General features: G+C 43.0%; 1 protein-coding gene across 6 annotated transcripts in view; it reads left to right on the top strand.

Moving 5' to 3' along the window:
• The window catches only part of CAP1 (cyclase associated actin cytoskeleton regulatory protein 1), a 26785-nt gene extending 12518 nt beyond the window's left edge, over window positions 1–14267 (top strand). For 3 of the 6 annotated variants that reach the window (XM_080799974.1, XM_080799976.1, XM_080799977.1), the window contains exons 2-13: window positions 1414–1538; window positions 2127–2230; window positions 4053–4130; window positions 5886–6029; window positions 6130–6215; window positions 8261–8366; window positions 9582–9759; window positions 11188–11372; window positions 11547–11670; window positions 11914–11996; window positions 12318–12461; window positions 13090–14267. In XM_080799974.1, the coding sequence (XP_080656100.1) occupies window positions 1427–1538; window positions 2127–2230; window positions 4053–4130; window positions 5886–6029; window positions 6130–6215; window positions 8261–8366; window positions 9582–9759; window positions 11188–11372; window positions 11547–11670; window positions 11914–11996; window positions 12318–12461; window positions 13090–13173 (1428 nt within the window). In that variant the 5' untranslated portion in view covers window positions 1414–1426 and the 3' untranslated portion in view covers window positions 13174–14267. The remainder of the gene's footprint in view (window positions 1–1413; window positions 1539–2126; window positions 2231–4052; window positions 4131–5885; window positions 6030–6129; window positions 6216–8260; window positions 8367–9581; window positions 9760–11187; window positions 11373–11546; window positions 11671–11913; window positions 11997–12317; window positions 12462–13089) is intronic. The other 3 variants (XM_080799975.1, XM_080799973.1, XM_080799978.1) reach the window with 2 other exon arrangements.
• Window positions 14268–14429: the final 162 nt, after the last annotated feature.

Here is a 14429-nt window from a genome sequence, read left to right as displayed (position 1 = left end):
GTGCTTGCTCTGTCTCTCTCTCTCTCTTTCTCTCTGTCTCAAATAAATAAAATCTTCAAGAAAAATATACTGTCTTCCTTACTTTGTCTTGTAAATCTGCTTATCTCCTCCTCAGGGAGGACAGTGTGTTAGGTTGAGATCTTCTGACATGTTGTCATTTTTGAGGACATTATAATTGCTGTGGTCATTTTAGGCAGTTTCAAGGGTGTTGAGCTCATTCAGCTTAGTAACTGAACTAATTAATGTTTTGAAGTAGAATCTCTCCCAAGTCAAGGCTTTGACTGAAATTTCACTGACTTATTTTTATGATATCACTTATGGTCTCAAACATTTCATGTGCACGTGTATTGAAAACATTTAATGATTATTTGTGTGTATAGCATGGGCAACTTTAAGAACACTCATCCCTCTGGAGTTTTGAGATGCTATGCTTTAGGTTCATTAACTTCATAAATACTTACTGAACACCTGCTTGCCAAGCAGTGGTCTAGATGGTAGAGTATAATAGGGAACAAGCCAGAGAGTAAGCTCTGGTAGAGCTTACTTTCTTTAGGATTTAGACATTGAGTGAGACTAGTTTCAGATAAATTAGTACTTGTGAAAGATCTGAAAAAAGCTCTTCCGGATGTGTCTATCTTCCTACTCCAAGTCCAGATCCTGCCATCCTCATTTGTGAAGCCTGGCTCAGTGGCAGCATGTCCATGCTGTCCTTACCTGATTTTTTCCGCTAATATGCTCTTCTCCTTCCTGAAATTCTGTTACTGTATCTGCAACATTCTTATATCACCTTAACATTTTTTTTTCTGTTTGTTTGTAGTTGTTAGTGTACTTGTCAAGTGCCCACTATTAGTCTGTAAGTTATTCAAGGCAAAATAAATACCCTATTTATCTTGGTTTGGAGCATTCTGTAAGTAGGCAACAGGATGTTGTAGGAAAAAGCACTGAATTTAGAGCCAGAAGACTTAAATTTGAGTGCTGGCTTTCTTATTAACTAGCTGTGTGACTGTAAGTAAGTCATTTAGCTTCGCTGTAATTAAGTTTACTCTCTCTACAGAATGTAGTAATTAACCTGACATTCCTGAGTAATTGTTCGAGGCACAAGCTGAGATAATATATGTGACTGTACTTCGTAAATTCTAAATTCTGGCACAAATATTCTGTGGTGTCATAGTAAATATTCAGTAAGTATTTGAATAAATAAATGTTTGCTTTCAGTGAACACCTTTTTCTGGGTCGCTGTCTTGCTTGATGAAGTCTTTATGATTTTGTAACTATATTAGTCTGTTTTTCATCATTGTTTCATTACTAACTGATTCTGTTCAGATTTAGCATCCTCCTCACCCCATGAGTATTCTGTCTTTTCTCCTTAGACGCTGTGTACTGTTAAAACAAGTGACATATGATCTCTTTCAGCAGGTGGTACACAATGGCTGACATGCAAAATCTGGTAGAAAGACTGGAGAGGGCAGTGGGCCGCCTGGAGGCAGTATCCCATGGCTCTGATGTGCACTGTGGGTATGGAGACAGTGCTCCCAAAGGTAAGCAGTATCTAGCCAGCAGAATACTTTGAATGAAGACTCAGTGTTTTGGCCTAAAATTTTTCTGTCACAGTATATGCTCTCCTTCGAAGTTAACGTCCCAAAATGCTTAATCTGCTAAGCTCATCGCCTGTGAACAGATAAGGGAGGAAGTGACTTGTGTAGGGAGGCCTGTGGTTATTTTAACATAAGAACTTCCTGATTGTGTGATACTTCCTGTTCTTTCTTTAGTAAAACCACTCTAGAAGTTGGGCGACAAGTGATAGGAAAATTTCCTCCGTCCAAATGATTGGCTGATTAGCCGTTTTGCATATGCACCAAATGAATTGTAGAATGTTAGCGCTAAAGGGGAGCTCAGGGTTTTTTTTGTTTTTGTTTTTGTTTTAAAGTTTTCATTTTATAGATAAAGAAAATTAGGCTCAGAGAGGAAAAGGAACTAAGGGTCACACAGTCAGTGGTGGTACTGGACTCATGTTCCAGTACTCTGTTTACTCTGTTACCTTGCCTCTCCACTTTCATGTGGAATGGCTTTTTAATAAATCATCTTTTTGGTGCAGGACTGATTCTCTGTGGTGTGTCTGTCTTTAGCAGGAGCAGCTCCATATGTACAAGCATTCGACTCACTGCTTGCTGGTCCTGTGGCAGAGTACCTGAAGATCAGTAAAGAGATTGGGGGAGATGTGCAGAAACATGTAAGGATGTTTTGCCCCTTTTTCCTTCCTTTAAGGACTGGTGGCTGTCTTCAGATCCTATTCCTTCTTGGTTTAAGAGCCCCTTGAGAGGCTCCTGGCTCCTCCTCTTTTACCTTCACTGAGGAGCTCACTCCAGGCACTGGAACAGTTTCTCAAATGTTTCCAGGCCTTCGGCTTTTATCACATTTTCTGCGTGGGCTTCTTTTATACTGAAGACTTGCTTGGTGCATAAAATATGGCTTGGGGGGGCACCTGGGTGGCTCAGTCAGTTAAGCATCTGACTCTTGATTTCGGCTCAGGTCATGGTCTTGGGGTCATGGGATCTAGGCCCCGCATTAGGCCCCATGCTCAGTGAGAAATCTGCTTGAGATTCTTTCTCCCCTTCTCCCCTCCCCCCACATGTGTACAATAAATAAATAAATAAGATCTGTTTAAAAAAAATATATGGCTTGGTTTATCTTACAGTGAAAATATTCTCCCATTCTGATCCCAGCATGTTGTTGTTATTTTCTTTGAAAGATTTTATTTATTTATTTATTTAGAGCAAGATACAGTGAGAGGGAACACAAGCAGGGAGAGTGGGAGAGGGAGAAGCAGGCTTCCCACTGAGCAGGGAGCCTGAAGTGGGCTGGATCACAGGACCCTGGGATCATGACCAGAACCGAAAGCAGATGCTTAATGACTGAGCCACCTAGGCAGCACCCCCAGCATGTTATATAACCAAGCCTAGGATGGCTTATTCAAAGAAATCATAGTCATGACTTAGCATTTATAAAGCTATGCATGATAGTTATTAGTTATGCTAATGTGGTTATTTTCACACTTAGCTCACAGCAAGAATGTGAAGTAGGCAGTGACAGGTGCCTCTCCACCCACCTTGCTTCATGTGCTGCCACCTCCATCGTCAGCACCCCCACACTCAGATATATATTCTGAATCTCTTTGGGACCCAAAATCTTTCTGCTAGTCCTCTGTAATCTCCGTAAGCAATAACCATGTTTAGGATCTTCCTGACCCTTTAGCAGGACTGGTTGCTTGATCTTTGGAAGATCTATTTTGAGCCTTTCATGTACCATCTTTTGGCAGTGGTGTTAGTGCTTGTGAGTGGGACTGGGACTTAGATACAGGAGTGGGGGCTTACATTTTTCCTTTATACAGTATGTAACATTTGCAAAGACTTAAAAACATGTATCACTTGTATGTTCTAAAAACACAAATCTAGAAAAAATAGGTTACCTTATTTGAATTTTTGTGTTTAGACAGTGGTTATATTTATATAACCTAAATATATACTTAGGTTATATATTTATATAAATATATATTTATATATATTTCTTAAACTCTCTTGACTATGACTGTCAGTAAGAAATACATATTTAATCTGAATGGGTTATGACCTAGCCTTTGAGAAATAGCTTTAACGTAAAGAAGTAAATATCTTGAGAATTCAGGCATAAATTTGGCCTTTGCCTTTACTTCAGCTTCAAGTTTTTGAGAAAAGAGCTTTTTTTGGTGATGAGAGGCAGGAGGGATTTTTCAGTGCACTTCATACTGCACTACATGTACATTTGCTAACTGATTTCATCTAAGGCTAACCCTGATTATCTTCACTTCCTGGATATGTGTCCCTGATGAGTTCCAACAGGAACAGCAGTATATGTAATTTTGCTGTCACTCCCTAGAATCTGGAGTACCTGAGGAAAGCAATAGGATGTGCCTAGGTTGCTACCAGAGTACGTGGAAGTGGAGGTTCCAGGTTATTCTTATCAGGACCCTCTCCAGTTGTAATGTATCACTGATAAGTGATTCTTCTTTCTGGCAGGCGGAGATGGTCCACACAGGTCTGAAGTTGGAGCGAGCTCTCTTGGTTACAGCCTCTCAGTGTCAGCAGCCAGCAGGCGTAAGTTCACTGCTAGTTGGTTTCCTTGTGGTTTGATGCTCAGGACAATTGAGAGGTTTCTGCTGTATCACAACATGCTAAAATAGACCTTCCAGGCCCATGTACGTTCACACCAAGTCCCAGAATAGTCAGACTTAAAGTGCATGAGAATGTGTCATTGAGTAGTTATCGAACTCTACTGGTTGGGGGTGGTTTTTTGTTATTTTTTTTTTCTGTCATTTTATTTAGGACCATAGTTTACTCCTGGACCTTGCTGCTTCTCTCAGTAGTCTTTTTTAACCTCTTGGCTAAGGCCAAATTCATTATATTTCCTCTAAGCCCTTTGGGTCATAGAGGTTCTCTTGCTTCGCTGTGGCTGGGCTTTAACAATGCTACTGTGGGGATCCTAAAACTCCTGAAGTATTGCTTCTTCCCTCCTCCTTCTGTGGTTGGGATTTCCCTTTAAGTTTACTCCTACCTCAAAATTTTATGTTGCTAAGGTATGAAGATCAGTTGGAGAAAATGTGGATTTGAGTTTTGTTCTGTTTTTTCTTTCCACATTTGACTTTCCTAGGCAGAGGGTCAATAAAAGAAATCTTCCTGTTAATGCTGTATTAAAACTCCTGGACCCTCAGCATGCCTAAACAGTGTAAAAATAGTATAAGATAATGTTAAATATATTAGACTCTAATTCTTAACCTCTCTTGAATGGTTAAAGCATTTGTCTTAAACCTTTTCTTGAAACCCACACTTTCAACAGCAAATCAGACAACTGAGACACTGTTAATATTTCCCGTGCTTTAGACTAAGGGTTGATAAACTGCAGTCTCTAGGCCAAATCTGGCCTGCCATCTCTCTTGTAAATGAAAGATTTTTGGAACACAGCCATTCCCATTCTTTCAAGTATTGTCTGTTGCTGCTTTACGCACTATAATGGTAGAGTTGAGAAATTGCAACAGAGACCGTATGTCCTGCAGAGACTGAATGTTTACTGTGTGGCTCTTTAGAGAAAGTTTGCTGACTCCTGCTTTAGACTGTTTTTTGTGCTAAGATCTGAGAATTGAGATGTTTAGGAAACTGAGCTGGAAGGATAAAACTGAAAGGATAAAACATGGAAACACAAGATTCATCCATTTTGCTAATAATCTGCCTATTCAAATGCCAAGCCCTCTAATTGTATTTGATTCAGCAGATCTCTGCTCAGCAGCTGCTGTATGGCTAACAACGTATTGAGGGCTGTAAGGACTATAAAAGAGGGCTGAGACAAACCCCTTGTCTTTGAAAAATTAATGAGAAATTTCAAAAAACATACTCACACGAGTCCATTAATAGTTTTTGCTGATGTGTGATGAGGTGCCAGAATTGGTTAGGCTTACAGGAGCTGCTGTAAGTGGCCTGTGTGACTGGGGCAGGAGGGCTGTTCCTCATGAAGCATGGGGAACCATTTGGCTATCTGGAAAAAGAAGAGACCATCATGAGTAAAGCCTCAGAAATGAGCTAGTGTCTCTTCTTAGTGGGACAGAAAAGAGGCAAGTGGCTGAAATGGTAGAATTTTGTGGTGTAGCTGGAGTATGGGTCCTGATCCTGAAGAACCACCAGAGGAGAGTGAGATGATGAGCAGTATTTTAGCCATATGAACCTATGCAGGATGAATACAGAGTTTATTTGGGTGTTTATTATAGCCCATGAAGAATTCTTGCGTGCAGAATCAGAGTTGACCAATACATAAAGCTTTTACAGAGAGACTAACCTGAATTTTCCCACGTCTTTCCCTAGAATAAGCTTTCCGATTTGTTGGCACCCATCTCAGAGCAGATCCAGGAAGTGATAACCTTCCGGGAGAAGAACCGAGGCAGCAAGTTGTTCAATCACTTATCAGCTGTCAGCGAAAGTATCCAGGCCCTGGGTTGGGTGGCTATGGTGAGCAGTGCAGCTTCCATGGGAGAGAAGGGATGGAATGAAAGGGTAAGAGAGATGGCTGGGAGAGGCCCTGAGTCACTGACAGCTTCTCTCTCTCTAGGCTCCCAAGCCTGGTCCCTATGTGAAAGAAATGAATGATGCTGCCATGTTTTATACAAACCGAGTCCTCAAGGAGTACAAAGATGTGTAAGTCCAGCCTTTTCTCAAGGGGTCAAGGACAAGCCAGCTGGTTGCTTTCCGGAGTAGCACTTGGGGTTAAGGCTGTTGTGTTGGTTCTGTACCCCAGGGCTGCTTTCTGGAAATTTCAATAGGTCCTGGCTCACAAAAGCTGCATTTGCAAGCAGGAAGTGTTTCTGCTGTCACTTCTGCTTTTTCTCTAGAGTTTGTAGAGACCCGTTTAGTCTTCTAATCCTTAACCCTTTCAGGTTTAGGAAGTTTTCTAGGGGTAAAATGGACGAATGCCCTTTTTTTTTTTTTTATAGATTTTATTTATTTATTTGACAGAGATCACAAGTAGGCAGAGAGGCAGGCAGAGAGAGGGGAAGGGAAGCAGGCTCCCCGCTGAGCAGAGAGCCCGATGCGGGGCTCGATCCCAGGACCCTGAGATCATGACCCGAGCCGAAGGCAGAGGCTTTAACCCACTGAGCCACCCAGGCGCCCCTGCCCTTTATTTTTTTAAAAGATTTTATTTATTTGTCAGAGAGGGAGTACAAGCCAGGGTAGCGGCAGGCGGACAGAGAAGCAGGCTCCCCGTGGAGCAGGGAGTGTGATATGGGGCTGGAGCCCAGAACCCTGGGATCATGACCTGAGCCAAAGGCAGATGCTTAACTGACTGAGCCACCCAGGCATCCCAATGAATGCCCTTTAATTTGCCTATTTAGACAAGGTGGATTTTGTTCCTTTGTTGAGAATTTCTAACTGGCCCTATGCCAAAAGGTTCAGGAAGATTTACTAGGTAAAGTGAGAGGAAGGCTGTTTTGGCAAAGCACAGGTATCAGGTAAGGGGTAGGGAGTCATTGTATGTCTAACCACATATGTTCATCAGTCCTAACTGAATTCTCCATTGCTAGTTTTGAGTTGGAGTGACAGCACTCAGCTGCGTAATTACCCAAACCCTTCCTTCCATCAATCATTTGTTGAATAACTACTCTGAAGGAATAGCCTTCATGTGTGTGAAATATGTCTCAGAACACCAGGCTCTTCCTTGATCCTTCCAGCAACCTAGAGTTAAGCACTGTAGTGTTTGATTCACCCCACCATTAAACTCCGCACTTTACAGTTGAGCAAATTCGATCTTATGCTAAATAGCCATAAAGTCGGGGTGCCTGGGTGGCTCAGTTGTTAAGCATCTGCCTTCGGCTCAGGTCATGATCCCAGGGTCCTGGAACGGAGTCCCGCATCAGGCTCCCTGCTCCTCAGGAAGCCTGATTTTCCCTCTCCCCATCCCCCTGCTTGTGTTCTCTCTCTCGTTACATCTCTGTCAAATAAATAAATAAAATCTTAAAAAAAAATAGCCATAGAGTCTTCCAGCTAATATAGAAGAGGGGAGTCTTGGACTATAGTGCAGTGCTCTTTCTATAATCTTATATGATGATTATTTCCTCCAGGAAGGTTTCAGATTTTTGGTGGGAGGGACGTAAAGCACTGTGCTGTAGAGCGTTTGAGTTTCTTGAAGTCCTGGAGTTCCACAGTGATGCCTGAATAACCTTCTGTCCACTACAGCTTCATGCGCAGAATGTCTGCTTTTATTAGTTTTATATATTATGTTCTGCTTAAGGTCTGCTTAGAAAAAACGGTTTTGCTATACTTAAAAAAGTTGGAGGAATACTGTTATAAGAGATAGGAAGAGATATGATCTGCAGTACCTATCCTAATGGACTTTAGTCTAATTAGGGTAATAAAATAGGTTAAAAAAAATAGTAAAGCTCAGTTATTTTTTTTTTTTAAAGATTTTGTTTATTTGATAGAGGGAGAAGCAGACTCCTCGATGAGTAGAGGGCCTGATGTGGGGCCCAGTCCCAGGACCCTGAGATCATGACCTGAGCCAAAGGCAGACGCTTCACCAGCTGAGCCACCCAGGTGCCCCGTAAAGCTCAGTTATGTTAGAAAAGCTGCCATAGAGCAGAGCCACGCTACAGCCAAGATATGAGCTCATAGATGGGAGGGGTTCTGGAATCACTATTATAATGTACCTGGGCCATCTGTGATGAGTTCTTCTTTAATTCTCCCAGCGATAAGAAGCATGTGGATTGGGTCAAAGCTTACTTGAGTATATGGACAGAGCTACAGGCTTACATTAAGGAGTTCCATACCACTGGACTGGCCTGGAGCAAAACGGTTAGTGAGTCTTCCCTCCCTCCTTCTATCCCTTTGGGACAGGGTCCACATTTTCCTTGATTTTGTTGCTACCAAGGTCCAAGAAGAAATGCTAGTCTTTTCAGTGGAGAGTAGAAAGAAAAAGGAGGGGAAAAAAGAAGAGAGTACAGAAAACAAGGATCAGAGAAGTATTTAGTTCTGTTCATTTTCATTACACATGGGTCAGAGATTGTGGTCAGGCTAGAGGGCCAGAAGAATGAGTTACATTATCCCAGCCCTCCAGAAGCTTAGAAATTGAAATATAAAAATCCTAAGTACAAATCACCAAGCTAAATGCTATATTAAAGGTACAGAGTACAGAGTAGAAGGGAGAGTGAGTCTTACTGGAAGAGATTGTACTTTGAACAGGTGTACTCTGATCCGAGACTTTTTTCAAGTATAGAACAGTGAGAAGTGGGAGAAACGGGGATACTAGCAAATAGCAAAGGTTAAACAGAGTACATGTGACATGTAGAGTGAATGTAGAGATTGGTCATCTCTGGCTTCAGTAAGGAGAGAGTCAGATTTTTAGGAGAAAAGGCTGGACAGGAGCATTGATTATGACTTTTAGACTCAGTAATAGGTGATAAGTGCCTGTCATAGGTATTTGAGCAAGAGAGTAATAATGATCAGACTTGTCCTTAAGAGGGTCTGAGTGTATAGGTTAGGGATAAGGGCTCATGCTCAGACTGTGGAAGTGCTCTCATGGGGCTCGGGGGTGGTGCAGAAAAACTTGCAGGAGCTATAACCAAGGTAATAGAAAGATTTGATGGAATCGAGGGGGTTGCAGGGCTCCAGAAAATTGAACAGTCAAACTTGGATGGCAGCATCTTTTACTGAAATAGAATCAAGGAGGTGATTTTATAGGTAGGGGAGCAGGCGGAAGATGATGACATCAGTCTTGGCCTCATTGAGGCTGAGGTACTGGTGACATACCTAAGTCAATTTGCACAGCTGGCTTAGAACTGGAATTAGAGGCCAAAGGAACAATGGGAAAGTTGAAAAATGGAGCTGGGTTGGGTCCCTGGAAAAGGTTAAGAGGGAATAAAGTGAAGTTGGGTGTGGCTAGGGAGCATGAATCAAAGCATCGAAGGCTCCAGTGGGTACCCCATATCCTTGATTACATGTAGACCCTCTTTGGGAAGGGTACAGAGGGGAAGAGAGGATGGCTGTGTTAACCTGCCTTTATTGTTCTAGGGGCCTGTGGCAAAAGAACTGAGTGGATTGCCATCTGGACCCTCTGCGGGATCAGGTCCCCCTCCTCCCCCACCAGGCCCACCTCCCCCACCAGTCCCCCTCAGTTCAGGCTCAGATGAGTCTGCTTCCCGCTCAGCACTGTTTGCGCAGATAAATCAGGGGGAGAGCATCACACGTGGTAAGTGAATATTTTGGCAAGAAAAGTTGGTACAGTAAGTTATTTGGGCCAGATCTTACCAGCTAGAGACCTGACAGTCGATAAACCAGAATCCTGGTTTGTGTATGGGAGATTCCATGTGGGGTGTCACTGTCCTTCAGGTTGCCCAAAGGGACCTCAAACCTGGCTTAAATGGAAACTGAAATGAGTGGTGATTACAGTTGAGGGAACCCTCTGCCCCATAGGAAAGTTATTTAATATTGAGTGGCATATATAGAGTACCCTGTTGTACCAAGGCATGGTGCTGGCAGTTTACCCTAGAGCCTTTTCTGTATTACCACATGGTCTCTTTGGGAAGTCACTGAGTGTATATATGTGTGTGTGCATGTGTGTGTGCATGTGTGTGTGTGTGTGTGTGTGTGTCCGGGTGGGGGTCAGTTAACTAACTCAGAGGATGATTGTTAGTCATGGAAATTTTGCATAAGATTTACCAATGTTGGTATAGAGAAACTAGACACCCTTATACACAGCAGGTAGAAGACTAAATTATACAGCCCTCTTCTAGGAATCTACCTATAAAAATACCTAAATAAAAAACAAGTATTATATAGTATTACTTGTAGTAGCTAAAAATGGTATAACAACCTAAATATCCAGCAGTAAGAGAAATGGTTAACTGTGGTATGTCCTTTTAGTAAGATATTATGCAGCCATTAAGACTTTTTCTGTAGCCAACTGTGCAGTGTTCAAGAAGACGTCTAGTATAGCCACAAGGAGTGGTGGGGCTAAAAGGGCCAGTCAGTATTGGTTATTTACATTGGGCCATATTCAGAAGCAAGGAATGTATCAGCCTGCAAGAGGTGATTATGGAATTTTTTCCTTAAACAAAAAAGACATTTTTATAAACTGTAGGTTAACATGAGAAAATTTTTACGTGTTAACTGGTTAAACCAGACTTGTTAACAGTGTGTATGGTTATAACCAAATAGAAAACTTCTATCAGTAGGAAAACTCGTGGAATGAGATTTCAAATGCAGACACTGAGTAGGAGGTGTGGTAGGTCAGCTGTGGGTGAGGTTTCTTTCTTTTTCCCAAATTTTCTTTACTATCATGTATTACTTTTCTTCTGTGCTTTAAAAACTCTACATATATCGTGAATATATATTTGGTAAGTGTCTTTCAAGATCTTCTGTGCATTCACATACCTAATCCTTTCGTATCCACACATTCCATATTTGTTTGTTTTTTAAATGGAACTGTATAATTGAACCTTGGGGTAGAAAGGAAATTCTAAAAGCACTTCCCTAAAACTGCCTGTGAGAGAACATCTTCAAGGGCTTGGTTTTTGGCTTTAAAGTTTTTGTTAACACTGAGAGCAGAAGTTGGTTATTGCTTTAGCCCAAAACCGTGGTATGAAGGACAGGCCCAAGGTAGCTGTTGTTCCTACAGCCCTGAAACATGTGTCTGATGACATGAAGACTCACAGGAACCCTGCCCTGAAGGCTCAGAGCGGTCCGGTACGAAGTGGCCCCAAACCGTTCTCTGCACCTAAACCAGGAGTCAGCCCATCCTCCAAACCAACCACAAAGAAGGAGCCAGCTGTACTGGAACTGGAGGGCAAGAAGTGGAGAGTGGTGAGTTAAAAATGCCAGAAGGAGCCAGAAGTGGGAACAGGGGATTTAAACGGAGCACAGCCAAACAGTGCAGGGTTCTGGCTTAGATTACAAGAACAGAACTTTGGGGCAGCTTGTGTTTGGGGGTAGGGTATATTAGTGATGGGATTCCTGAAAGGGGTATTTCTTAAACAGGAAAATCAGGAGAACATTCCCAACCTGGTGATTGATGACACGGAGCTGAAACAGGTGGCTTACATATACAAGTGTGTCAACACGACATTGCAAATCAAGGGCAAAATAAACTCCATTACAGTAGGTGAGTTTTTGTCATTGTCCTAGGCAGGCTCTGTCCTAATGCTGAGAGGGCTGGAATCATGCCTACCCTATTCCTAAATATTGTTAAATTTATTACAGTAGCTTCCTTTAAAGTTACACTGTTGATGGGGCGCCTGGGTGGCTCACTTAAGTGTCCAGCTCTTGATCTCAGCTCAGTCTTTATCTCGGGGTTGTGAGTTCAAGCCTCGTGAAAATGTTATACTGTTGATCTGCTCCTTTCTAGATAACTGTAAGAAACTCGGTCTGGTGTTCGATGATGTGGTGGGCATTGTGGAGATAATCAATAGCAGGGATGTCAAAGTTCAGGTAATTTGATATCTTGGCTCCTTCCTTTGGTCCCTGAGGAATTAATTGAAAGACATGGCTAACCCACAGATGTTGCTGTGCTGGGAATTTGATTCTACGGAGTCTGTAAGCTGAGCTGCTTTGGTGGCGGGAAAGGAGTTGGCTCTTAGAGTGAGCCCTTTCCAGCCCCCATCCCAGCCCACCTCCAGTATCCAGTATCTGCTGTATACCTGTGAGCTTGCGTGTAGTTGCTGAATCACCTAAAATAGTGAAAGCTTTTTCCTGAAATGTACTGTTGCTCTCCTCAGCTACTGGAACTCAGCTTCTTGGTTTCCTCTGTAGGTAATGGGTAAAGTGCCAACCATTTCCATCAATAAAACAGATGGCTGCCATGTCTACCTGAGCAAGAATTCCCTGGATTGTGAGATAGTCAGTGCCAAATCTTCTGAGATGAATGTCCTCATTCCTACAGAAGGCGGTGACTTTGTAAGTTCCTTGATCTCTTTGATGGTATGCTCTAAAAACAGGAGGGACTGAAGATTTCTTGAATCGGAGAAAGTTAGTTCATGGCCATTCTGCACTGAGTGGGTCTAGCCTAGCAATACGCACCTCAGACACCCCACCCATGAGTGTGAGGTAGTCTCATGAAGTAGAGCTCCTAAGGAGGTGGCTTTTCCTTCCTTAGGTTGAGCAGACGCTTAGGGTAGTAACAAGGAATGGGACTGAGTCACAGCCCCCAAAGGACTGGCACTGTGCAGTATATATGAGAACGTATATATGTTCTCATCTGTGCCTCCCAGGTTTGTCTGCCTGAGATTGCTGATCCAGGATCAGTGGGGAACAATCAAGACTCACACCTCTGCCTCTCTGGCCTTGGGGCCGTTGTTCTCACCCCTCCACCACAGTGCCCCTTCGTTACGTCAGCGGCAGGGGAGGTGGGTCGTAGATGTGTTGCCCCTCACACAGCCAGGCTGCTGCAGGTGGTTCGGTTTCGCTCTCAGGACAAACTTCTTGCTCCAAGAGTTTAGTGGAAGCAAGCGTTGGGAGAAGAGTATAAGATTTAACCCCAATTTATTGTGTAGCTTGGATTTAAACATGGTTTCTTTATTTGCAGAATGAATTCCCAGTCCCTGAGCAGTTCAAGACCCTATGGAATGGGCAGAAGTTGGTCACCACAGTGACAGAAATTGCTGGATAAGCGAAGTGCCACCGGGTTCTTTGCCCTCTCCCTCACACCATGGGATAAATCTGTATCAAGACGGTTCTTTTCTAGGTTTCCTCTACCTTTCTGCTCTTAAACTGCTTCTCTGCTTTGAGAAGCACAGCTACCTGCCTTCACTGAAATATACCTCAGGCTGAGATTTGGGGCGGGAGAGCAGGTCAGTTCATCTTCTGCAGGAAGGTGCGGCTTTTCCCTATCGGCTCAACCACACCGCCAGTCCCTCCTTAAGGAACCGCACACCAGCACTGGTGTGTCTAAGCTTTCAGCCTTTGCAGGCTATTTGACCAACAGTCTTTGGGAAGACTAAAGCAGTCCCCGGGGATTAACAGATCAGAATGTTCACACAAGTTCACCTTTTTCTAACAATGAGCGTGAAGGTAGCAGAGGCCGGTGTGATTCTAGTGGGTTCTTCTAACCAAACTAATTTTTCACTATTGACAAGTGAGGCAGGGGTTGTACCTGACCAAAATCTGAAGCTGGCCAGCTAGCATTCCAAGCAGAATTGTTTCCCATAAGCATTCCTTTCATTCTGCATTCCATCCTGGCTCTGCCTGAACCTGGGAGAGTAGGTTCTCCCGTGTCAGCCGCTGTGGCAGTGCCCTGCACCCAGGCCAATTAAGGGAGTCTTGGCCCCTTCCTTTCACTGGGATCCCTGCCCAGCACCTTCCTACAGAGACGACTTAAACAAGAAAAAAACAAAAAAATGGAAAACACACCATTCCAAGGGATCTGGAATTCCTTCCTCCTTCTGTGCTGGGTGCCTGTCCTCCACCTTCACTGCCTCCTTTGCCCTGTCATGCTCAACTGCTTTTGGCTTCTGTCCAGGCACCTGAACAAAGGACTAAAATCTCCACTGCAGCCTGGTTTTAGGTCTTATGTAAGAATCTTGCACAGCACTGCTAATGTAAATTACAGTTTTTCTCTCTAGGACACTTACCAAAATAATGCAACTTTTTTGGTGGGAAGAGAGATTGTCCTGTGACTTCTACCCATTTCCTGAGGCCTGTGGAAATAAACCTTTATGTACTTAAAGTTATACAGAAAATAGAATAAAATTAATACCAAACTTGCTTAGTATCTACCTGTGATGTTTACTGTACAGAGATGTAAGAATATTTTTTTGAAGTGAACTCTACGTCAGCATGGGGCTCAAAACTCACAATCCTGAGGTCAAGAGTCGCATGTTCTACCGACTGAGCCAGCCAGGCGCCCTGAGAGGTATGTAAGAGTAT

This window comes from Martes martes, assembly GCF_963455335.1.
Source record: "Martes martes genome assembly, chromosome: 4".
NCBI lineage: Eukaryota > Metazoa > Chordata > Mammalia > Carnivora > Mustelidae > Martes > Martes martes.
This window is presented reverse-complemented; position numbering and strand designations above follow the sequence as displayed.